The sequence below is a fragment of the Micropterus salmoides genome, unplaced genomic scaffold (genome assembly GCF_014851395.1).
Source record: "Micropterus salmoides isolate LMB-PRFRI ecotype aquatic unplaced genomic scaffold, ASM1485139v1 Ms_hic_scaffold_6, whole genome shotgun sequence".
In the NCBI taxonomy this organism is placed as follows: domain Eukaryota; kingdom Metazoa; phylum Chordata; class Actinopteri; order Centrarchiformes; family Centrarchidae; genus Micropterus; species Micropterus salmoides.
The window spans coordinates 26589478-26616439 of record NW_024044348.1 but is presented as its reverse complement, the minus strand read 5'-3'; the positions used below and the strand labels follow the sequence as shown (position 1 = coordinate 26616439).

Below are 26962 nucleotides of genomic sequence, written 5' to 3'. Positions count from 1 at the left end.
ATGGCCTGCGTGCGTTTCTTTGTTTCAGGGAGCTAATCTATTACTATTCACACCCTGCTCCACTACATGCGCTCCTTTCAATTTGCACTGTTGTTCTCGCAGTCTGTTCCAATCTGCTGTTGTTTTAATTGCCTCACCCTAGCGGAGCCAACTGCCACTCCTGCCAGAAAAATGTCGCATATCGCTTAATGAAGAAAACAGACAAGATGCAATTGACTGAGAAAGAGAGAGTGATGGTAAGAGAGAGGATGAGAGGCAGGGATACACATATTTAAGGGGGTGTGTAGCATAGTTTTTATATGGTTGGATCAAGTGACTTTCAAATATTTAGCCCATCTACAATAATATAAAAGCATTAACCAGTCCCGTATACTCCAATCTTTGCCACTCTTTGATGACATTTTAAATGTCACAGACCTGCTTCCAGCCATCATTTGTTAACCCACTCTCCTCCTTAGCAACAAGATTTAATAAAGGCAGCATGGCAAACTTTGCCTTGACAAACTTGTGCTGATATTGCTTGCATCATACAAGCTAAATTAGCTTGCACCAAAATTCATTGTGCCTTCCTAACTTGACTACCCTGTCATCGGTCAGTTAACAACAGCAACACTGAAATGTGGAAATGTGGACTAGCAGAGGATGGCAATAGAGAAGTCTCACCTGAAGGTCTTGGGTAGGTGTATGCTGTAAGAAAATAGTAATGATTAACACTCAGATATGCACAATACACTTATCTATGTTTTATACATGGTATATCAATGAATATGAAAGATAATGACTTTAGATTTTCTTTGATGAAACTGGTTTTAAAGAAGACTCACGCTCTGAGTACTGTATGATGCGACTGATGTAGTCCCCAGTGCTGTAGGTGGTGATGGGGGCCAGTCGGACCTCATAGGACAGAGGGATCCTCAGGTCTGATATGGTGTAGGACATCAACACACCCTTCTCTGGCTCCTTACCCTTGAGGTCTATCTGCTTCGACAGTAGGTTCTGCTTGTTCTGGATTTGTACAGGTGAACACACACACACACACACACACACACACACACACACACACACACACAGGAATGATGCAAACATGTTAAGAAGTATACTCACAAAAATGCACAAGTGTGACTAATACACAGCACACAAAAACAGATGATCACCAGAAAACGCAGCAAATGTGAGTGAGAGGCAGAAACAGAGGCACATGTGGAGGTGTCGTTACTGTCCATATGAGGCATACCTCCCACCTTTTCTCTTTTCCTCCCCTACTTTCATCACCCTCATCTATACCACTGCCAGATTCTTACCAAATGGTAAAAGTCAACACATAGCTCCAGCTCATCTCCCATCTGGAGGGTTTTCACTACAATATTGACTGCTCGCACAGTACAACACTAATAATGCACTCAACATTTTTATGTAAACAGGCTAGCAAAGTCAAACTCGGGGGTTGAAGATCTGCTCATATTTTTCCTGTTTTCCTGGCAACAACTGCTCATCTGCAGTTAGATTAAAGCATGCCCATAACCTCAGTGTTCCACAGACATTTGATCTGTGTTGTAGAAACAACAATAATATATCTCCACACACCTTTTAATCATCATATCAACAGATTTTCCAACATCTGTTAATGGTTCTCACATTTCCATTAATTGTCAATGGAATTAGGTAGCAGCATACAGAATGTTCTGGGCATGTAGCCAGTCAACATACCTCAGGACTTGGTTTGTATCTATCTAGGACTGCGTATGTTTTCAATCTCATCTTTCATCCAAAACAAAGTAAAGCAGCTGTCAAAAGAATAATTTGTTACAATCTCTTCTTGCAAAATGCTTTGAAGGCCATCAAAAGCTGCATGTTACAGGAATGAAAATGGTTAAGATGTTAATACGGGCCTATTGTTGTCTTCTCATTTTTTTGAAAGTTTTTGTTAGTGCCACTTTTAATAGAGCTATTGTTGTGTTATTCCACCCACAGAGAGAAGGATCCATTAGCTGTGTATCTGCCTCTGATCCCAACTACTTAAAGACCTGACAGTGAGCTCAATCTAATGCATTAGGTCACCCACTCCACCATAACACCTTAGTACACCCACAGCATGCCATTAATACATGCAGCAGTAGTGTGTGTATATATGTGCGTGATTTGTACGTGTGCAAGTGTGTGTGTATGATAACTGTCTACACTACAGAGCCCTTACACTGTAAGCAATCTGAGTATAACAAGTTTGTGCACATAATATGCACTATAAATTTAGAAAATTTATATGATCTACGCCTATGACTTAATATGTTGATTGATTTACTGCCCTGAAAACCACAAAAGTTGACTATAAAAGTTAACAGACATAAATATTACCCAAAAAAGAAGCAAAATAAAAAACGTTTTATGTAACAATATGTCCATTCCAGTTTTGTCAGATATATATTATATATTATAAACCTTAAGGAAAACTGGCTACGACTATATATAGATATCGGTATATATATACACATATATTTGCTTTTCCTCCTGTCCTCTGACACTCCTATTGCCATTTGGATTTCTATCTGTTCACCATCAAATATCAAACTCAGCAAAACTGAGCTGATCGTTTCTATTGTGAAGACCATGGTGACTCCTGCTCAGGTTGCAAAGAATCTGGTATGACTCCAATTATTGTGTGAGTCCCACATAGCAGCCACAGCCAGATCCCTGCAACAACATACTTGGAATCAAATTCGTCCTTCCTCACCAGGCCCTACGCCACTAATGGTTGGTAAATTGTCTTGTCTCAGTGCCAGTCTGGCTGTTACCATTTCAGTTGCTCCAACTTTTTACCCTCTCTTGCCAGTCATGGAACATCCTTGCACAACAGCAAGTATTGTTGAATGCAGGCAGGCAGGCAAAATTTCATTTTTTTAAAACATAAACCACATTTCCACGCAATAAACAATATGCCCTCCTCTCTAATTTACATTAATAGTTGTAAATAATCCTCCTATGTAATTTTTAACTACCAATTTTCCTTGAAATCCTTTTTTTTTATGATGCTGTTGTGAGCATATACTGTAAATATTAGAGGGCATTGAGGTTCTGAGCTTTGTACGCGACTCCTGTTTGCTTGTACTATTAGCCCATTCTCATTCCCAGGGCATCAAATAATAATATTTGACGCACAAAGTACCCTTCACTTACATAACGTTACTTACTTTTCGTTTCCTAAACCTAGCCAAGTATTTTTTGTGCACAGACTTAACAAACTGCAATCATTTCACGTTAACCACCTCTTAAAAGGGCATTTCACGCAGACGCTGAAGGGTACGTTGCAGTGGCGTACTGATGGTGCAAACCAGTGCAATGCTCAGGGTCCCAGCTGATTACAAGGACTCACGAGGGACAGGGACAAATGATCGTGAACAGATGCCGTCATCCATTCATTCACACTGTGTAGGCATAATGAGTTGCTGTGCTTTTCTTTATTACTATTTGTTCTGTGGTTAGTGACATACTGTATCAGCTACTTTGTGTTATTTGTTACTGTAGGCTGGCTAAAGCTATTGCGGCCGTTTGATAATCTGAGACAGCAGGTGAGTGGAAGACAGGCTGTTAGATTTTCTTTTGCCACTTTGGCTGCTGTCCCTGGTGCTGATCAAAGGCTGCAGGTTGGAATCATTGTTGAGACCTTACACCCAGGTGTCCACCAAAGTACTTTTTGGGGTAAGGGGCACAAAAAAAATATTTGCACCAGGGCCAATCACATGTTACGCTGCTGGTTCAGGCAGCCACTGTCCAAGGTTTTGATCAAAAGTTGGTTTGCAGGATGGTGTAGTTACATGGTCAGCCTCAAAGCGTCAGTATTTGATGCCCTGGGATAAGAAGATGTTGGTACTATAGTTTGAGTAATCTAGAAATGTTCAGTTAATCTACTATTAACCTTGTCCTCATTAGAAATAAAACTCCTGCTTTCAAAATAATATACTTTAAGTATCAAGTATTGTATTAACATACTCGTTCTGCAGCAAAGGTCACAGTGGGACACCGTGTGACTGATATTATACATGACATTATTATATTGTAAATGATGATTCATTAGTGTGTAAGTAGCAAATTTTGTGATTCCCAACCACAACCTAGGGGTCAGGCAGCTCCAAATGGACACCTTTAGGAAGAGAGAAATTTTTATCTTGTCTTTGTTCTTTTGTTAAATTTGAGAAGTTTAGGGGGGAAAGGTCTTTTTGATGGAACTGCTAATAACTCACAGACATCTGAAACTTGGCAAAGGCCTAAACTATTTTTTGTAGAGGGTCACAAGCTAAATAGTTGGGATCCACCACTGGATTGATCTTGACAATATTTTGTATATTACAGTCTTATCATACATTTTTTAAATCTGTAATCTTAAACTGTAAAGTAACATCTAACCATATATGTCAAATACATCTCGTGAAGTAAATTACGAGGTATATTTCCCTGCTGGAATGGACAGTGCATCAACAGCATAGTGAAAAAGTTTTAATGGCCACGTGTATTACCAGCAAAGAGGTTGTGAAAGGAAGCAAGGTGGAGTGTACTGGATGATGCCACTAAACTAACCCCTTGTGCTGTAGGTGGTGGTACTAATCCCATTATTGGATCAAGACAGAACTACTGATACTGCTTTTATTTTCTAACTGATTGGCTTTTCTAAGTGGCAATGTGACATATGGAGGTTCTGAGTCGTTCTTTCATTGAAAGTGTACTGCTCAGCAATTTTTTCATTGTTGACACGTACAGTAGTGCTGCAGGCTTCCAGTAAATCGGCATTGTAAGAGATATTTGCCTCAGTTGCCAACTGACTACATAAACTAATACATACTTACTGTATTATTATACAGTGTGTACTATTTTAAATGGTAGCAGTCACATAGTAAAATGTATTGTGCCCCTTACGCTCACTTTCATCCGTATAAACATTTACACACTGCTCACACAGCATATGCATAATTATGTGAAATACATCAGGAAAGAAAAGCTATGCTCATGTAATATGCATAGAGTGTGTGTTAGCAGGGAGAGATGAGTTAATAATGCTGAGGAGTCTGAACTTCAGAAGGAAGTGGAATGTGCTTTCTTTATGAGTGGACAGGATCTGCGTACACACGCGCACACACACTTGTTTTGGTCCTTTTACAGTGTGTGGCAGATAGATGCCAGGAAAAATTAACCAGACGAAAATCATTACGCACCAAGTGGACCCGGAAACACACTGCATCAATGAAGTGCTGAAGTGTGACCATAGTGTGAAGTCAGCTGCACCAAATGCAGGTAACAGTGTTCCTGCCTCTGTCTGCCTCCCTCACAAAGTCAGTGGAAATAATGTGTGTGTGTGTGTGTGTGTGTGTGTGTGTTTGCGTGTGACAGGAAAAGCGATTGAGAAAGATATACAGCATACGGAAAAGGGACCAACAGAAGGAGACAGTCAAAGTGACCGGAGTGAGTGACATATGTAAAGAGGCGGCGAGGTGGTTGGATGATAGACTGATATGGAAGTCCATATACCTCTACTGACATGTCTGTGTGTGTATGTGTGTGTGCGTGCGTGTACGCATGTACCACACGCTTTCAGGAACCTAGACAGTGTTTTCAGCTGAGTCTCCATCAGACTGTCAACAAAGAAACAACAAGACAAAGAAAGTGTGAAAGAGAGTGAGAGCGAAGGAGCAGCCATGAGACAGAAACACAGTGACGTGTGTGAGAGAAATCTGGACTGACAGCGTGAGAGGAGGTGGCCGCTTCAAACACTAGGAGTGTGAGGTTAATGTTTCTATTATCCACTATTAATAGATCTCTTTCATGACCACCAGTTCACTGATATAAGGTGTGTATATGTGAACAAGTCATCATCAATGCATATATGCACTGTGTTCATGCGTTTGAGTATCTATGCTTGCATAGGCCTATGTGCTCTCTTTTTGGCCTTGTGCATTATATTATACGAGTATATCTGCATAGGTGGGTTGATTATGTACATAAATTATTCATACATTTGATTTAATGTACAACTCTAATTCATCATGAATATATCTAATTTCTCATATATATGATAATAGGGTGTGTTTGCACAGGAGTGTTTGTGTGACTGTGTGACTGTGTCTTAGTGCAGAAAGAACCTGGGTGTAGTTTTGATCTGAATCCACAAGATACACAACTCCATAGCTGCCGGCAGAGGAGTGGTCGATATAGAACTGAGGTGGAACTGTTGAGATACGTGTGGTGTGAAAAGGGAGAAAAAAGCTACAATGATGAAGAAAACAAACTTAAGAAATTTAGGATTAAAAGAAACACATATGTATATTCTGGCATGGTAGTGCTCTTTCTGTTAAGAAAATTCACTTGCTTTCTGTTTGAACACACCATCAGGGAATGAGGAAGAGATGTTCACTGAACATCAAGTTCAAGTTTAATGACTACTCACTCATAACTTCCTTCGCCCTCTTTGTTCATAAAATGAAAAGATGTCAAATTTATTATTGGCCACTGTAGACTTTTTATTTTCAAGCAGCTGTCATTCTTTTACATACATTTTATACAGTGAAGCTAACTGTCCCCCTGTTTTGTGTTGTCTGATGTTAATATATTTTTCAGTAGAGGACACATAACTTAAATTTCCCCCTCTCCTATTTAAAATATTCCTAAAATATGTGAACATATCTGCAGTTGCTTTTTTTCACACAAATTTGACTAAATTAAGTAAATGTGAATCCAGCATGATATTTATATGATATCCCTATAAATGCATATGTAAGAGAGAAGACTAATGCATTAATTGTGACAACCTGCCAGACAACCTGAGCTACCTAAGTCTGGCAAATAAAAGAAAGTTTCTGAAATGAGCATCACAGAAGGCTTAGTAAAGCTGTCTTGTTGCAAAAAGGTAAAATTATCACATATTAATTAGCTCTTACAAATTATAAAACACATATAAGAAGCCCTAGGTGTGGAGGTTGTGGTGTAGAAAAAGGGTGTAAGGACAACTTGATGAAACAAGAAGGGCCTGTCAACACAGGGGAAACCACCTGCAGGGAGAATGAAACTAAATTAAGAAGCGTAAACAGGGATTTCACAGCCAGGCAATGAGTCATGAAACCATGCCTGTCACACACACACACACACACACACACACACACACACACGGAACATACGCATTAGAGGCCATTCATATATACATAAATACATACTGGCACAAATGAGATGAAGCAAAAAAATTTGAAGCAAATGGACACACTAAAGGTGTGTGAGCAAAGTTACACCTGTGTGCTCAGACCTACGGTAAAGAGCACTGCTCTACAAGAACTGATCTGGGTCCTCTTTTATTCCCCCTGTGTGTCTGCATGTCTCCCCTGAGAACCCCTACATCATTTTGTATGTGCTAAAAAGATTGTCAAGGCGTTAAGAGGATGAGCTGGAGAACGTGTTGCAGAAATAGATGGGTTGTGAAATTGAGATGGTATTACATTTGAATGTTCTTATACTCTTTAATGGTCGAGAGGACCAGTGAGATTCACTGTTTTTCTTTAATTTGCATCTTATTTCTCTTTCGCACCCATTCATTCACTTCCCCGCTCCCTCTCACCCTCTGCTTTCCTTTTTTACTCTCTTTTTTCACCACTCTCTAATTGACATATAAAACCATGCAGGTAAAAATCTTGAAATTAAATTAAAGTTTAACAACACTTAAGAAGTCCTAAACTGCCACTTAATGCAACTCATTATTTTAACGCTGTCAGCATAACAACTCGCAGCGACTATTTATCGGCGCTATTTCAGTTGCCACGGTTCATCCAACATTAAATGCCATTAAGTCTGCACTTATAACACATTACCTCAGAGCCGGAAAAACATAAAGGGGAAGGGGAAAGTGAGAGAGAGAGAGAGAAAGAGAGTGAGAGTGAGAGAGAGAGACAGAGGAGCACAAGTGGAAGCAAGGAGGCCTGAGAGATGGCAAAGAAATAGGAAGAAACGGGGAAAAATGCAGAGATGCTGTGTATGAAATATTGGTAGAAGGACAGAGGATAAAAGGAGATGGAACAGGCATGCAATCAAATGTGCAGTGTATGCGCATGTGAAGGCCAGTGCTCATTTTCTGTCTCCCCATAGAGTCTTACTTAATGAGGTAAGCTGCCAAGTCTTAAAGTAGGAGGGGAATTAGCTATTCATCCGCACAAAAGCAAGCTGGCAGACCCTGCATTCCCTCTGTTTCTGTGTGTGTCTCTCTCTCTCTCTCTCTCTTTCTCTCACACTCACACACACACTAACCCCCAGCCAGTTGTGTATAATTCACTATTATCCTTCCTGTCTTCTGACTCAAGGCCTGTAATCTATGAATAGATGTTTGAAACAAAACAAGAAGGTGGCCTGAGGTTGCTCTCCTATTGTGGACAGAGGTTCCCAACTTCAGATAAGGGGCCTGTGCAGAGGGCTCCAAACATGTTAAGAGGGGTTAGAAACAGTAAAGCCTATGACTTTCTGGAAGATAAAAGTATACAAATATAAATATAAAAGTATATTGAGCATTACTGAGTCTGTAGGTTTTTAGATACTGCATTTACTGTTATGGAGTAGCTATGATGCATGTTACTTGTGTAATCTAAGAATGTATAAATAATATCTCCCTGAGCATATCTAGTTTTGTTTACTGGCTTAAAATCTACTTGAGGGGAGCGTATATGTTAAGGTTTTAGAGGTTATTCCAGTACATGTTTATTCAAAATTCAAGTTTGTAACTGCAAGACTAATTTAACACCTCTCACAGGGTTGTGAAAATGAAGTCATGTCAATGCAAAGTCAATCATTTGAGGACACGATGAAACATGAAAATACTCTCTTAACTGTCTCTGGACAAAATGCGAGGAGTTGGCAGTGGAAGCCTGGTCTTGTTAAGTTGTGGTTACAATGTTTTACAATTATTGTCTGTCTGGCACACAATGCAAAAATTTTGCTGTGACAGCACAGTAACTGTACGGGGAAAATTTGAAATGATGGTTAGACTGTAAGGATTTGGTTTTGTGCTGTTGTTTTTTTCCTGTGTTTATTTGATATTGTCATGGTTTGGAGTTTTGTAGTCTAGTTTATTATTTTGTTCATTCGCTTTAAGTTTTCTTAGTAACTGTCTTGTCTCTCACCGTAGTTCTTAGTCCTGTGCTTTAATTCATGTTTAGTGTTGTACTTCTGTGTTTTAATGGCGGCGCCATTCTGCATGAAAATGTGTACACGTGAACAACGCATCTTCGGCACTCTCCACCGCCAAACTTGAAGTGGAAGTTAAGCTCAACGTGCAACAGTGTCACCGTGAGCGCGTCGTCAGTGGAGCAGTCAACTAACAACAGACACAAATTCAAAAAATGCACTGCAAAGTGTTCTGCGTATATATATGTATGTATATATGTATATAAATAAGTGTATATATTGTTTTATGATATGTTATTATATATGTTACCTTATTTTAATATACACTTAATATGTTAAGTTCTACGTGTGTAGCATGAAGGGACTGCAAACTGTCTTTTTGTGATACAACCTTGTGTTGTATGACAAATAAACAACTTGTAACTTAAACTTAAAATTTCTAATATCTGGATCCAAAGTAGTTCCTATTTTAGTCTTACATTTTCAACACAAATTATTGTTCTTCACATATTTGCCACATCCAGACACAATTTTAAACTATTTATAGCACTGAGTTTCTTCTCCAAGTTCCTTCTGCCGTGTCATTTTGACATTAACAGACTCATTACTCAAGAAGGAGCCAGATGTTTAATAAAATTGTGACACTTTCCTGTGGTAGTTCCAGATAGTTTATAATTGTGTTATCAGACACATTTTAAAACATAGACATAATACAACTTCTTATCTGTAAGTACTTCCAGAAATGTTTTTTTTCCTACCAGGTTAAATCACTCTACTACTGTATGACAGGAACACACCGTCTTCAAATAAATCACCAATAGCGCTTAGTGATATGTAATATTACAAGTGATTTGCAAATGTTACTGTCTTTAGCCATTTCAAAAGATAAATGATGCAATGTAGGGTCAGAGGGGAGAGGAGAGGAGAGGAGAGGAGAAGTGGCCCTGGCATGGTTGAAATTCAGTGCAGGTCTCCATTGATTGACTGCACATGCCTGACACTCCCCAAGCTCATAAAGCCCCATGTTTACTTATCATGCACGCTTCAATATATACGGACATTTGTGTATGTGTGTTCTTGGCTACGCAAGTCATGAGCCTGTTCAGTCAAGGTAATACCAAACGTGCAAACAAAAGCATGTGACCAAAGTTTGCCATGGTTTAAGCCAGACTGATCAATGTCAGTCCCATGAGTACTTAACAAAGTCAGTGAGTTTCTGTTTGGCAAGGCATGTACCTGCCTCTTCTCTAGATCAAATGCATATACCAAAGCTTAAGTCCAGTACATCAAAGTATGTGTGCATAGTATGCATAGTGCATGAGTACCCGTGGTTTCACAGGTTTGTTTGTTTGTGTGTGTGTGTATGTGTGTCTTAAAATGTATAATTGTAAGTATGTATGTAGGAGTACTTTACCTTTTGGACATTAACCCAGTAGCCTATGATACGGTCTGTGGCCTCAGGATCTTTTTGAGTCCACTGCACGTTGTAAGAATAGTTGTTTCCTTTCAGAATTCGGACTGGATTGGGTGTGTCGTAGTAGAACTCAGCATTGTAGGGTTGTGCTGTGCAGGTGGGGGTGGGGGGGCAAATGTCACAGATTAATGATGCTGAAGAAGATAACTGCCCCGTGAATATAAAATGGATGAACACAAGATAAATTATATTACCCAACTGGATAACAAAGCACTGTCTCATGTCTGTTCACTCACCTGAGACATTAAATGTGCATGTTGATGTTCCTGCACTATTGCTGACTCTGCACTCATAAGAGCCATTGTTGGTGGGTTCAAGTTTAAACTTTAGTTCTGGCGTCTCCTTCAGATCTGGCATGGGCATGCGGATGGAGTCGCCATTTCGGAACCAGCGGATGTCGGTCAGGCGTGGTGGGTTTGATCGCAGGACTGTACACCTCAGGGTCACCATCTGATAGTTCCTAGAACGCACATCCTGGAAAACTGGGTCCAGCATAGGAGGATCTGCAAAGACAACAGAACTGTGACTTTTAGTCCAGTCAAAACATATGTTAAAGTTTTTAAACATTGTGTAACCTGCTATGTCAATTAACAAAAGGGTGAGGGGTGCAGCAGCAAAATCATGTCATATGTATGTATGTACACATTGTCCATTAACTATCTCTGCAGTCTTAACTGCAACCAATAACTTAACAGCAATGCCTGTGTTTGTTTCTTTGTTGCATACAAACATCATGCACATCATGTCATTCTTGCCACTTTTAATTGCCTGGACATGAACAGAAAAAATGCAATTATGGAAATATTCAGTCAATAATACTAAAAAGAAGACATACTTCATTACTATCTACATCAATAATTTAATCACCTAAATAAATTAAACTTTCATTTGTATTACTTTTCCTGTAGAATTTGTTTAGTATGGTGTAACTTTTACATAGCTGCATCTGTATATCAGAAAGGAAATGTTTTGGTGTACACAAATACTAATCAATACATTTGTAGACTATCAAATTTTAAAGGGGCATTATGTAGTTTTTTCACCACTAGCGGTGCGGTTCTAAGATTGCAACCAGGTGTGTGCTCGACGCGTGCTCGCTTGAACTCATGAGCGAGCATAAACCGAAACACAACCACTTTCATACAGAAATACCACAATAAACGCAGGAACACCAGCATGCTGGCCGTGGCTTTTCTTCAGACATGTTCAGGCTCTGTTACTTCGATGTTCCCTTCTCAGAGGCAGATCAACACCAGCGCCGTACCTTTCATTCAGCGCAGCGAGCCGCATATTGGCACAATACTCCCGAAAAAAGGCAGAGTGACAGCGGCTATCTGACAGGGAGAACAGACAGAGCTGGAAACTCAGGTAAACTCCCACTGCAACGTTACAGTAATAGTTTTATCAGCTGCAGGTTGAACTAATTCATGCTCGTTACATGATAACGTTACATTTACTGCATTTAGCCGACGTACTACATTGTTAGCTCGCCTGCTGCTTTTCAGTAACTATCTTTACTATCTGTGAATCTGTCTCCGGATGCTCAGCAATATTGGGTGATAATGAAACGGTTATTGAGCAGGAATGGATATTATAATGCGATTGTGTCACACTTTATAACAGTTAGACCGCAGTAAGTAACTTTACTGCAACTAGTGATAGCGGATGGCTCTTCCTCTGGGTTGTTGTGGCCGTTTTGTTGCAGTGTTTTATGTTATGTGGGTCAAGTTAGTTACAGTGCATGAGGTGGAGAAGCTGTGTACCTGAGTAACGTTATTGGTAAAACCCATAGACTGTATATAAAAACCACAATAAACATAAACTGAATGTTACGAAGCAAACAGCGGCAGGTCCGAGCTACTGCAGCATTAGCTGTCTGCTCCTGGCTGCATCACTATAGGCTAACGCTAGTAAACAAATCGCTATATATATATCCTTTCTGCAGGCTAAATCAACAGTGGCACTCAGGATATTTTGACTTTCTGTGTTTCTCCATCTTTACTAATGCTCACTTTGTTTTTACTCGACATCATCTGAACCTGTTTGGTCTGATGGGCTTCAGCACATAAACCTTTATTGTTGTTTTGGATCCTTACGTGGAGCCTGTGTTTTGCTGTGAGCCGGTTGTTTTATGGTGTTAGTGGACTGCATGTCATTAGCTGTCGTGTTGTCACTGTAGTACGAGAGAGGCTGGGGAGCGCGCACAGGGAAGAATCCAACCCGGTGACCTCACATTCAAAGCAGAATAGTGGCTGATGCAAGCAACGGTGAAAACAGGCGTGTCCTTCATTTCTAAGTGAGTTTTGAGCCCATTGACAATAATGTAATGAAAATTTGATTAATTTCATTGAAAAACTTACATATAGTCCCTTTAATATTTGTTTTGTGCTTTTCAGGGTTTGTATATTAAAGGCATTTGTTATCAACAATGCAGATGTCTTAAAAGTGTAATAATGTAGCAAATTTAAGCTTTTTTTAAATTACACAATAGGAGGCCAATAGGGACATATGCATAACTTTTTTCTCAGAGGTTGAATTTACTCAGTTAAACACCTAAAATCAGTTTACTGCCTTGTACTTCTTCAGAAGCCTTTGTAATTCTCTGCTTTCTTGGATTCAGCACATTATCCCCTTTTGTGCTGCAAAATTACTACAGCTTTTCTCACATGCATACACTGCACAAAATATTAGGGACACTTTGTTATTAAGCGTAGTTATGAGGTGAATCCATGTAAAACAAAATACTGTCCCTAATTGTTTTCCTTTTTTAAATCTATTTCCATCATAAAGGATGAGACGGAGATAAACTGAACCAGAAAAGTTTAAGAATACATTTTAGGCTTAGAGACTGAGCTTAGAGTATGTGGAAAATGCAAAATGGACTACAGTGGTGTACTTACATCACTATCAACCATGTCTCTTTTGTTCTCTACTGTATATTTTCTCACAGCATCAGAAAAAAAATTGTTTTGATCCAACAGAAAGCAACTGTTTTTCCCACAGGGGATGAGGCATTTTTATGAGGCAAGATCCCATCCCTGCTGCTAACCTATCCTAACCAGCTGTAATTAACCTGTCAGCAACAATGTGTGGCTCTGCGGTTAATGACTGACTAGCTGCTGTTGCCCTCGGGTCAGCCAAGACACAACACAGCCAAATTACTCTGCCACAAATCACCAGCCAGCTAGTTCACCCCTGGCTAATCATGTAGATAATAGACAAGATGCTAATGGTGGTATTGTCGTACTAACGGTGATGAGATCTGGTGTTAAGGCCCCTAGAGGTAAGGCGGCATGACTAGAGTCCCTTCTAAATCAAGTTTATCAGACACAGATTTGTAATTATAGTCTAATCTATGTTATGCCTGTAATTTAGACAGATAGGGTTACACATGAGCTACACAAAGAGGAGAAAAAGAGACAGAGACACACAGAGATAACAAAAGCAGAAGGGAAGGCGAGGGAAATGGAGAGATGCTCTTATTGTGCTTAATACAATGTGGAAATATCTGGGCAGAATCAACAATCTCAGGAGAAATGAAAATAATAACAGAAAGACATTCAGCAAGGAAGTTCCATAATCACAGTGATCTGTGAAATTATTTTGATTGGCTTTTTATTAGAATGCTTTATGGCCATTACTTAATCCTTGCCTTTTTTTATTTTATGTTGTATTGACTCTTGTGTATTTTATTGGCTTTATTATTATTATGGATTCCATATCTTTACATGGTTAAAGTAAAACAACAACAACAACAACAGTAACCTATAACATACTGCTTAGTTAACACTGCCAAGCTTGAATCTTCTTTTGAAATCTGAAGCTTATGAAAACACATCTCAACATTCTCTCTGTGAGTAAAGCTTTTAATGGAGTTATATAACTAAAATTCAGGAACAGGACCACACCTCTCTCTCACACTAATTCAACCACCTGTGCCCCATCCAATTCCTCCACCTGTGCCTTCCTAACCCAATCAACTGCACATGTGTATATAAGTCCATCTAACCCCTCTCGTTCTCGTTTGTCTTGTTTATGACCTCTCCGTCATAAATACTATTCATTACTGTTTTTATATCTCATATTGGAACGGTCCTTGTTAGTGAACTGTTGATTTTGTGCTATAGGTACGGGTATACACACCCAAACCAAATCCATGCTTGGAATCACAGTTACTATTCTGTTCTTGCACTCCAGTCAGAGAAACACGAGTAAGCACCTGCATACCAAAAAGGACTGGAAACCACCATAACATTTAACTTCTCCACTTCGGTGTTTCCTGTTTTTTTTTTTTAGTCTAGACTCCCAGCATGTGGATGCAGCAGATATTCAGCTTTGCGATTTCTGACTTGTGGAATCTAAGTTGTCATTTACCGCTGGGTGTCTTTTGACCTCTTGAAATGACTGTGTTACCTACATTTCCTGCAGACACAACAGCGCAGTATGAGACAGCTGAGGGATGGGGGAGCGGTCAAAGGTCATACTGTAATCCTATGGACTAATTAGTGTATGGTCACATAGCCTGCTCCTGCTTATAGACAGACACACATATGCATACTGATGGCTATCTGACTTTGGAAACAGCTGGCAAGGGTAACTAAAAAGCAGTCAAACTGTGGAGTGATGGCGAAAGGAGGGAGATGTGGGGTGGTTTGTGAGTACAAATAAATCAATCCCCAGTGGAATTTGGTAGACAAGTTATTACACTTCCTTACCTGGCCTTCAGTTTTCATTTTAATAATTTTCTAAGTTTGTTAGCAGTAGGTTTCACTTTTTCAAGTTGTGGGGTTACTTCAATTTCTAACCCAACTTTTCACATTCTCTGGAGCAATGTTTGTGCATTAATTTGCCACTCATTCGGGACTCACAGCACAACACGGCACTACTTTGTAGTCGGAAGACCATGATCCATGTAAACACACCATCGCTATATGTCTTATTTGATGCAAAATGGATTCCATCCAGGAATGCAACACCGACCAAACCAAACATTTATAGAACACAAAGAGAAAATCAATTTACATGAGACCGAGAGAGGGAGGAGGTGAGTGGAGCATAAGGTGGGATGAAGGGAGAGAGAAACAGCTCTTAAAGACGACGACAATGAAGAAGACAAATGATAGGGAAAGTGTGGTGTGAAAGTGAGAGAAGTCGATGATTGAGTACAGGAGGCGGGGAGAGAATGAGAGAATGCAGGATGCATAAAGGGAATGACAAGACAGAGGGAGGTCCTCTCTCATGGCCAGCAGTTAGCTGATTGATGATGATGAGAATGGCAATGAGGAAGAACAGCCACCTCTTGCGGAAGGGAAAGTGGGCAAGAAAAGAAGGAAAAAAAGAAAGAAGAAAAGAGGCAAGAGTGGCAAGAATCTGCGTATCCACTTAATTTCATCTGCCATAAAAAATGATGGCATCCTTCCCTAACATCAGTCAATAATGCTAAATGGAGGGGGACAAGACAAACATGATAAAATAAACAAATGAAATAAGATGGGAGCAGGCTGAAGGGCAGTGGGAGAGAAGAGAGGAATCTTTTTTCCCGCACTTTCTGTTGGCTGTAGCTAAACTGTAATGTCTACTTGTTTATAGTGTTTCTCTATCTGCCAACCCATTTCTCTCTTTTTCTCTTCTAACCTCCCAAATCACTTTATTTTTTTTATTAACACCTGCCCATGCCCTCCTCACTTTGTCCACCACCCCTAACCCTCCTTCCCTGTTTCAAGCAGCTCTCTCTTAACCCTGTTTCTCTTTCTCTCTCTCATGTATCTGTGTCATCTCTCTGTTTCTTTCTCTGTCTAGAGTGGGGTGGCCACCTGGTCCATTAATCAGACTTGGCCAGTGTGGACAGCAGAGCTCACAGGGTTGCCCTTCCACCCCGCCTGCATTAGCAAACTCAGTAAATCCTTCTTGAAGAGAGGGGAGGAGAGGAGAGAGGAGAGGGTACTGATTTTGGTGTGTTTCTCAGACAAACACACAGTTGGTTCTTCTTTCAAGCTTAACCTTTTTTCCTTAAAATTCAACAGAAACTTATAGTGGCTGTTCCAGGGTGTAATTTTAATTGCTCCACCAATATAAATAAACAGGTCCCTATCTTGCTGTTTTGCTTGATTGGCATCAAATGAATGCAGCTACATCAGCAATGACTTTGGCCCCTAACAAAAATGAGCATATTTACATAACGTGAAGGAGTTTAAGCCCAGAGAAAATGTATTTATCCAGATAGATTGACTTTATTTAATAAACTTGTGGCTAAAAGTCAGACCAAAATATAACTCAATCTACGAATTTTTGAAGTTGCTTGATAATTACAGGCCCATTCATTTTTCATCTCTTTTTGAGCTACTAGTGCATGATTTTGTGTTTTACATGTACTCTTGTTGCATTTTCTAGCTTGTAGATTTCATCACTTCAATTCACAGTAACCTTTTAACTTGACCCTGTACACATGGCACACTGGGAGCGTGCTGAAATGGGTGTATTGAATACTGAATTTGTGTTAATATAAATTTACTGAGTTAAACCAAGCACTTACCAATGCAATGAAATGCTGCTATGTACGAAATCAGGCTGCAATCTATACAGCATGGGCGCCGAAAGTCGGGAGTCTAAGGAGCCATTGAACCCCCCAACACACACACTGACACCTTCTATATGGTGAACTGATTTTGCCCTCCTGGTGTGCCATTACAATGAGCACATCCAGCGTTAGTTTATAGAAGGGGGAGACATTTTCATGCATTTGTGATAGTGTTCTTGGATGGAGTTTTTATTTGTAACCTCCTGCTACTGATACATACACTGTTTTCCTGGAAGCTAAAATAAAATACAATTCTATAAAAGAAAGAAAATTTCATGGAAAAGTTGGAGAAATGCTCAAAACCAGCACATTAGATAAATGAGGAGAATTACTTTATAGTTTGCAGAAAAAATTCAAAATCAAGTTTTTCATGTTACAGTCTCTCACGCTGTTCAGTTTCAACGGTGGGCAGGTAGATGAGCAATAGTCAGATGTGCCATTGCTTGATGCCATGAGTTCCGGCACAATTCAGGCATTGCAGAAGTAAGTAAAAGTAGGTAATCTCATGGGAAGGGAAAAGGTGTTGAAATGATGTGTTACTTTAGCAAGACAGATACTGTTCCTTTCTCAAAGCCCATCCTCTGGGAGTTTTATAATGATAGACCCCACTGGAGTGCTCACAAAGGGGAAGGGGTAGGTTTAGAGAATACTGCCTTTAAGCTTTAGTGGTGTGTCCTCATTTCCTTTAACTCTCCCTTTTTACACTCTTTACATTTCCTTATCTGACTTGAGGGTACAGAGTTTTGCGCAGAGTGTGAAGATTATGCCATTACTGGTGGTGGGGCATAAGAAAAGTGCAGTGTTTTAATGGATCTCTCGTATACAACAACAATAGCAATAAATAAATACTTAAAATTTTTCTATGTACTGCTAAAATTACTACTACTACTTTTTGATGCTACTGTTGCCTAGGGATTATTAAAGTTTGATATTATCCGGTCTTATGTTAGTAGACGATGCAGCAATGCTAGTATCTGAAAGCACTCACAACCAATCTGGACAAACTGAACTCCAAGAGATGATACATGTACTCTCAAAAGGGAGCGCTGTATTCTGGTCTACAAACAGTGGTGTTTCATGTTGTTGTAGGTTGAGCTCTTGGGTGAGCATAAGCTGATCCACACTTACACTGCACATTAAGTTGGACCTGTGCCTCTCTGCGTTTGATGTTAAGTCCGTTGTAAGGTGCAGTCTGGCACCGGTACAGTCCCATCATATCCCGGCTGACGTTCTTAAGCCTCAAGCGGCCATCAGGTGTCTCCACCATGGTCTTCCCTGATGGCATCAGCAGGTCCTTTTCTGTCCGTGACCACAGTATAGGTGGACGGGGTTTGCCATCTGCCACCAAGCACACCAGCTCAGCGTTACCTCCCTCTCTCACACTGACCACCTGACCTCCTGGTGGAACCAGCAGCACTGGAGGAGAAACTGGAGGGAAGGGAAGGGCAGAGAAAGAGGTAAAGGAATATTAAGAAAAGGTTTAAGTTTTATTTTCTCACTTCTATGTAGATTGAAGCAAACATAATTAATGTTTTTAAAATATACAATTTTATTACAATAAAAGATAAAGGAAATGTTGATGTATATATAGCTTGTAAATAATTACTAAAAAGTTAGATAGGTGAGTAGAATACAATTTCATATTATTAAAATATAAGTGCTTTTGTAGGTAAACTAAAGGAAAAATCTTGACAAAAGTTTTCATGAATATTTGTTTTCACTTTAACCTTTCTAGATTATGTGGGGATATGAATACATGCTTAAATATAAAAGAAGGGTTACAGTATATGGTATTATATAACAAGTTAGGAAGTGGACATGACGTAAAAATTACAGATGGTGTGAAAATAGAAAGTGAATAACAGAGACAGACGGGGAATAAAAAGGAAATGAAAGAAACTGTCATTTACAAGGATAATTTTATTGGACAATTAAACAGTTTTAATGCAACATAGGAACATTAAAAAGATTACTGCTCAGCATTAAGTGCTAACATTATGGTTAACCACACACCACAATGCACACAGAGACAGTTATACATCACTATAATTCTCAAATTCTTTGTGTAGTACCAACAAGGGGGGTGATGTGCATACAGAGACAGAGAAAGGGGGAAAGGTGTAGATACTGTCTGAAGAAATACTGTATTAAGGTTGTCCCTTTCAAACTACAATGTTGGTTGAAGAAAAAATCATATTCAATCTGCAATAATAATCTGTTCAAATACAAAAATATAATTCAAAGTGTGTAGTGTATATGTGTGTGTGTGTGTGTGGACTGCAGTGTCAATCTGACCCTTTCCTTGCCCTGTTGCTTGGTATACCTAGTTACTGTTTCTCTCTTTCCTAACACAAAACTAGAAAGTCACGCTGACCAAACCACAAAGCGCTATACTGTATATTGTATACAGTATGTCCTGTATACAGTATGCACATATAGAGTCCAGCACTGTAAAAAGAAAGAGTGAGAAGAGAGGAAATAGTTGAGAGGGACGGGGCAAAATGGTGTGAAAGATACCACCGAGATGAAAGACAGAGGTAAACTATGAGCATCTAACCAGTATATTTGCCCCCAAATACACTTTTGAGTGATGCTACTGATCAGCAGTTACATACATGCATTTATTTACAATCCATCAATATGTTGGTATTTGTTATTGTTTGTGGTTAAAATTGAGAAAAATGTATTGGTCCATGAAAAGACTTTTCCCTCTTGACAGTTTAAGTTAGCTATTTCACTTTCAGAAAATGGAAATTTGTCTCATTCTGACACAGATATGAAATAAAAAAGGAAAGGAAACTCTCACCGCTGTTCTGAGAGATGTTGACATCCACACGGAGCTCCGGCACCCTACTACCTGGAAAGTTCGCCACACAGCTGTAGGTAGCCAAGTCTCTGAACTTCATGTCCACAATCTCCAAGCTACTGGTGCCAGGTGCCATGTCTGGGTCACTGCGCAGCAAGATCACGCTATCTGAGTTGAAGACAAGTGCACCGTTCTTGTACCAGGTGTAGTTGACCTTGTCCTGTGGGGTGGCATCAACGTGGCACGACAGCTTGAGGTCCCGACCCATTTGGATGGTCTCGCTGTCCTTGTTGGAGTCTGGTGTAATCTGGAAGGTCAGGTTGCTCATTGCTGAGTGCGGTGGTGGTATTGGGGTGAAGAAGACAGAAGGAAGGGTTAAATAGATGGTACAGTGCGAGAGGTTGGCTGTGTTGAAGTCTTAAAAACAATGTATGGGGGAGGGATGTCACCAGCAAAATAGTTTTAATGTTCACTAATAAATGACTGAGAAAAGAGCAGAATGAATTCAAGAATTAATAAAGAAAAACAGCATTTTGTGGATATTCTTTGGGATATTTTCTTCTACATATAATATACTAACACCCAATATCTATAATCTTAGCAAATAGTACAAATACATGCATTTGAAAAATGTGTGTGCAAGTATAAAAAAAGGATAATCTCCTGACTGTTTTTCTGCCAAGGTAAAAAAAAAAAAAAAGCTACCAGAAAATCCTAACTGAGGTCGCATTGCACTGAGGTGACAGATGAATTATGTATGAGTGGTGCACAGCATCGATGAAAATGTGTGTCCTTCTACTGTAGGATTATTATATGTTTATTAATCTCTTACCTGCTACATAAACTTTGTTTTTGTTTTGAAATTACTTTGGGTCCATATATTCATGTATGTCATGTCAATAAAGTTTGTTTAAGTTTGTTAAATAGAAATTAATTTAAATTTGACAAAATAAATGGAATGACATCAAAAAGAAGGGATTGATATAGTAGTGTGAGTGAGGGAGAAGGGGAGAGTAAAAAAATTAATAGAAAAAAACATGGATGGAGGAGGGGGAAGATGGTTAATAAAGCATGTGTAGAGTGTGTGACATTGTGTGTGAGGCAAAAGGAGGGGGCAGCATGACAAAAAGAAACCAAAAGAAAATGGAAATTGAAGAGGACAGAAAGTGCGAGAGAGAGGAAGAAGCAAATTGTGAGGGAGGGAGAGACAAAGGAGCTATATACAGAATAAAATAACGGGGGGGGAACAAAATCAAGGACAAAGAGTAACTCTCACACTGTCACATTTAATTTTCAGTTTCAAAGGCTGCGTTTCCCCAACAGATTTCCATGTTGAATACAAAACAGCTCTCTGTTTTCCCACTAAGGGGAGAGACAGGCTGCTAGGAGGAGCGGAGAGCTTGATTTAAACTCCTTTTCGAGCTTGTTAACAAGATGTTTGGGATGCCATGGAGATAAAGCCGTGGCCATATGGTTAACGTGATCCTGCAACTTTACCTGGTTAGTGTGGATACAATCTTGTGTGTACATGGTATGTGGGAGCCAGTGGCTGTGTGTGCATCCAAGTGCATGTGCGACTGTGTCGCCTGCCTAGCTGCAAACTTCTATCTCAATGCATTCACTGAACACACGCACCTGTGTGTCTGTGTATGTGTGTGTGATTCAGCGTCTTGCCACCTGTGCTGGTGTGACAATGCGTTCAGGCCCATTAAGCTAACAGGAGAAATCCATCCAGCATACGTTCTCTACAGTGTTAACTAACTGAAGAGACTGTTGCTAATTGCTTCCACTCCAGTCTAACTAATTGGAGTGAATAAAGATGATTAAAGGGACTAAAACTAGCTGGAGGGGAGGGAGAATAGAAGCCTTCTGTTTTAACGGCAGGGGAATTAGAAAAAGAGAAATACTTAACCCGCCTATTCTGACAAGATTCACATCATCCTTCCATAATGAGGGAGCAACTGCTCACGTGTCACACGCAACACAAACACATATAGTACACGCACGAATGAATACAATTGCACACAACCACACATTATAGTTAATAAATCAAGCTAGCAAGGACTGGACAGATGGCACTTTCAGTAAGGTAGATAAATTCAGCTTTAAACATTTTATTGAAATAGGCATGGACTTAACTGATGAAAATGAAGAATAAAGTAATCAAACATTTTAATAATAAAGAAAAATATATCGCATATGTGTCTTTGTTTTGTCAAAAATATTTTTAAAAATCTGAATGCTATCAAAAGGAAAGAAAATAATGCACACAAATACATACTATAATTCTCAAAATACCCCTGTTAACCAAGAAATCTCCCAAAGACAGTCCCTCTGTCCTCTGGGAACAAACACACCTACGCATTACTTACTTCTGACAATGACATTGACGTTCTTGCGAGCAGGGTTGCCCACATTGTTGACAGCTGTGCAGCTGTAGAAGCCTGCGTCAGCCGGTGTGACAGCCCGCAAAATCAGGGTTGCCCCTCGAACTTGGGCGCTGAGGGGAAGGGGGCCTGGGTAACGTGACCACATCACAGTGGGGAGGGGGAAACCTGCGGTCACCTCACAAGTTAAGAGCACATCCTGCCCGGGATCCACCACCACCGTGTCGTTCACAGACAGACGGATCACTGGGGGAGCTGGGGTTTGGGGGGACACGGGGAAAGAAGAGAGAAGATATTATTACAAATGCAAATCTCTTTCTCTCTGGTTACATGGAAAATAACTAAGATGTTTTTATCTTTTGCTTTGCAACTGTTGTACAAAATTGGTGGTTTACAGATGCGGTTACATGATTTCGCATGTACAGTAAGTGATGACATTATTCAAAAGTGAGCATGGGAGTTTGTTTTACAATAATGTGTGTGTGTGTTAATACCTGTGTGTGTGTGTTAATGCCATTGTGCATTCATAAGGTTGTGTTTCAAATTTTCTCTGTGCACACAAATCAGTAAACCAAAGGCAATTCATGTCTCTGCCCCCCAGCTCTCATATCGCCCATATCTTCCCCAAGGCACTGTGTCATTTTACTATGACTGATCTAACAGGAAAAGTACTGTACAGGATGACCCAAAATGCAACTGCAGAGGGGGGAAAAAATCCTGTTGCCAGACAGAGATCGATTGTACCCCAGCAGTTTCGAAATACAAAAAAGGGCAGAGCAGTAGGAGCAAGGGGCACACACACACACACACACACACACACACACACACACACTACATAGTACAGTATTGAACAACTGATGCAGAGAATAAAAGGTAGGAATAAGCAGAAGAGAAAAGAGAGATCAATCATCTAAGAGGAGGCTTCGAGAGAGTGAGTAAAGAAAAACACCCACAGTGACAGTTATACCAGACAGGTTCTGGTATAACAGTGTGTACTGTCTGCACAATTAAAAAATAGAAGATGAAAATGAAATGCAGATTATTTTGTTACTTGGACACACATAAGACACTTTTCTCAAACTGTATGCAAACCAGGAAATCCTACACAGTTAGTTAGAAGTTACTACACAAAAGTACAGAGACTTTGTAACAGGCATTGGCTGAGCTTTCACTTTTTAAATGACAGTGGTGGCTGCAAGGCTGGACTTCGGACAAAATTTTGTCTCTGGCATTTTTTTAATTTTTGGCCCAGACCGGTCACTGCTCACAATTGGTTGAACACCACCCACCTGAACACCATTCTAAAATATGCATACTGTACTATTTCCCAAAACCACTACAAAGTGGTGTAGTAAGTGCTGTGGACAAGGTTACCAGTGGACTCACTCACTCTTGACTGACTCCTTAATACAATTTAAGTATGCCCCACAGATAGTAAAAACAGTAATCTTTACTGTATCATAATAGTTTCCACATCGGTAAAAATAACTTGTTTCCTGTTGTTATTAATTGAATGAATCATCATTCATCATCGTCATCATGGCATGGCACACCCACTAACTCCCTGTGCCCTCCCTGAGAGTCCATGTTACCCAGAATGCTAAGCTCTGCTTAGTGCTTAAACTCCCTCCTCCTGCTCACTCTGTTCCTCGGCTTCCCTGTCACACTGCTCCTCTTCCTGCTCCTCTACCCGCCAGAGGCCTCTTGCTGCATAATGGTGGGTAATTGCTAGTGCTGTTGCTGCTTTAGCAGCTTTATTATTATTTTTTTTTTATGTTTTATTATAACATCTCAGTACCCTGCCTTCTCACAGAGGTTTGGTTTCTTGGGGGGGGGGGGGGGGGGGTAAGAGATGTGATTGAGCCAGCCTAGTGTCATAGAAAATGAAACCAATGGGCTGCTGCCCCTGCTTTATGGGCCAGTCGTTACTGTTGTGGCAATAAAGTGAGCCAAGTGCCAGGTGTGATGAAGACGGCCTCAGAAACTCAGGATGACTTACACTGCATGTTTAATGAAACTCGGCCAAGGAAATTACAGTGCCAGCGTAAAAAGTGTGAACACATACATTGTCAACACCAAAATCTGAAGAAAACCTTCTTGGTCCACATTATTTATCTCTCTGCTTTCCCCTTAGTGTCTATGGTCTTCTGTAGAAGGTCATTATTAACAGTCTGCTGGATGTTTAGACTCCATTACCACACTGCATTACCTAAGTCGTGTTGCTATCTAAAGGTGTCATGAATTTGCATTTCAGTTGGTGACAGTGAGTCTGTAAACGTACAAGACTCCAAGAAAACACAGTTATTTGCTAGCCTTGACATTAAGCCATAGTGTCTTTCAGTTCTGCCAGGGAGAGAGACAGAGGCAGTGCAGGGAGCTTCTACTTCTGGGGTCCACTAGAGACTCCAAGTGTAACCTGTACTTGCGCCATACTTCACCTGTTACTGAAATAAGCCCACTAAGATTCCCCCACAGCTAGCAATAAAAAAAAAGAAAAATGAAAATGATATTCACCCCAAAGTGCGTCAGTTCACTGGGAAAATTAAACTTGCCACGTCAGAGGTGTCTACAATCTACAATCTTTTAGGAGAGGTCGACAATTTTTAGTGATAGTTTGAAGCCTATTGGCCAAAAAATATATTGTTTTATACTGAAACAGAATCAAATGAATGTAAAGTCAAACGGGTTTCCCATTACCCTCCTCTGCTGCTCCATGGAATGTGTTACGGTTAGCCTCTCAGCACCTTGTTTTAGTTTTAGTCACATACTGTATATAGGCCCTATTGTTTGGTTCAGTGCCATCAACTCAATTTCATTTGTTACTTGAGCATCACCAAACCACCCAACACTCAAGAAGTAGCCTGCTTTCAATTTTCAGGTTATTCTGATTCATTCCTCACTCATTTCTTAGTAACTACTGACAATTCAGTGTACTATATTGTAAAGTGTTACCGTTTTAAATCATGTAATATAGCAGGTCCTGTTCGGCAAAAGAAGAAAAAACTGACATGGGTATCGTGGAAAGAGAAGAGCTGAGAGCGGATCCATCTGAACAGTTTATTATTAAATTAGTAAACACACCTTGTTTATTTGTTTGTCTGTGTTTAGCAAAACTAGTACCTGCAAAAGAAAAAAAACTACTGGCAAGTGGAGGCTGATTTATGTTTAGTGGCATACTCTGGTTACACTTCCAGTACATTTTGTGTGCTGTTAAAAACCTCTTTGTAAAACAAGGTTGTCTCTTTCAATGTCACACTTTTATATGGAGAATCAAGCAGGCTTTCCCTACTGCCTAATGATGGTGAAAACCCCGTTTCACATGGTTATACTCTCTAGTTTGATGTAAAACCAATGACTTTTTAAAACATTCAAAGTGCTCCACATCACAAAGGTGGTAATCCTATCTGCAACATCTTGTAATGGGTTTTTGCCTATCTATGCCACAGGGCGTAAATGGGGTGACAGGAGGGTAACGTTGAGAGAAATGAGCTTGTGACCAAAATGTCACATGTTTAAATCCCTCGAGTGGCTACAAAAACCTTTGGCTCCCTCACCAATTACAATAAAAACACCCTGAGGCAAAGCAGTCAAGCGGCAGTTTCTCTACTCGAGCTGCTTTACTGTCCACGAGTTACTGATCTGTAGTTGTACTGTAAATGTCTCTGGTGCAAATTTGTGTATGTGTGTATAACTATACCTGCACGCATTACACATCAAACCTTGAAGAAGATGGGCTACAGCAGCAGAGGACTACACCAGATTCCACCCTTGTCAGCTAAGAACAGGAAAATGAGGCTACAATTGGCACGGGCTCACCAAAATTGGACAATAGAAGACTGGGAAAAGGTTGCCTCGTCTCGATTTCTGTTTTGACATTCAGATGATAGGACCAGAATTTGGCGTAAACAACATGTAAGCATGGAGCTGGAGCTACAGTGGAAACACCTATTTTGTTTGCCACTGTGAATTCATTCCAATTCAATGGCTGAAGACAGATGAAAGAGGCTTACATTCTCTAATAGGTTTAGATGCTTGTAGAAAATAAACAAATCCAACCTCAGAGTCAGAACCAGGTGAGCCTACGGCAAACTGAGCAAAGAATTATTTGCAGTAATGTGCGCTGTCTGTCATCTGGGCCAGTCACCTCTTTTTGCCATTAGTTAATATGGTGCCTGGGAAAATTAAAGGGCCTTGACCATATTGTACACTTTCATGCCATTTCTTAGATTATTATCACTCAAAAAATGTTAAAAAGGTACTCAGTTGTAGAGATGAAGATGGCCCTTTTCACTCAACTGCCACTTTCAGTTAATTATAATCAAGCATATTTATCAAAAAAAAATTATGTGTTTGTACTGTATAGAAGAAGAAGAAGGGATAAGTTTATAAATAAATTCATACACTTGTATCAATGTATTTTCAACATTTCATTAGAAATCAATACACGATTGAATGTGTTTTAGTAATAAGGGGATACAAGGGTTAGGTTATCCTTATTCTTACCTAATGCAGAACTGCCTGCATTCATCAATATTGTATCAAGACTTCTGTGGCCCACTTTAAGTAAATGATTTAGT

At 39.8% G+C, this 26962-nt stretch overlaps 1 protein-coding gene across 3 annotated transcripts in view; it reads right to left on the bottom strand.

Annotated features, from left to right (window-relative positions):
• Window positions 1-26962, bottom strand: part of LOC119890238 (MAM domain-containing glycosylphosphatidylinositol anchor protein 1) — a 202502-nt gene that overhangs the window by 32768 nt on the left and 142772 nt on the right. For all 3 annotated transcript variants that reach the window (XM_038701400.1, XM_038701402.1, XM_038701401.1), the window contains exons 7-13: window positions 22371-22640; window positions 19999-20328; window positions 18321-18620; window positions 10852-11118; window positions 10556-10704; window positions 825-1005; window positions 664-687 (exon numbers count right to left, since the gene is read on the bottom strand). In XM_038701400.1, the coding sequence (XP_038557328.1) occupies window positions 664-687; window positions 825-1005; window positions 10556-10704; window positions 10852-11118; window positions 18321-18620; window positions 19999-20328; window positions 22371-22640 (1521 nt within the window). The remainder of the gene's footprint in view (window positions 1-663; window positions 688-824; window positions 1006-10555; window positions 10705-10851; window positions 11119-18320; window positions 18621-19998; window positions 20329-22370; window positions 22641-26962) is intronic.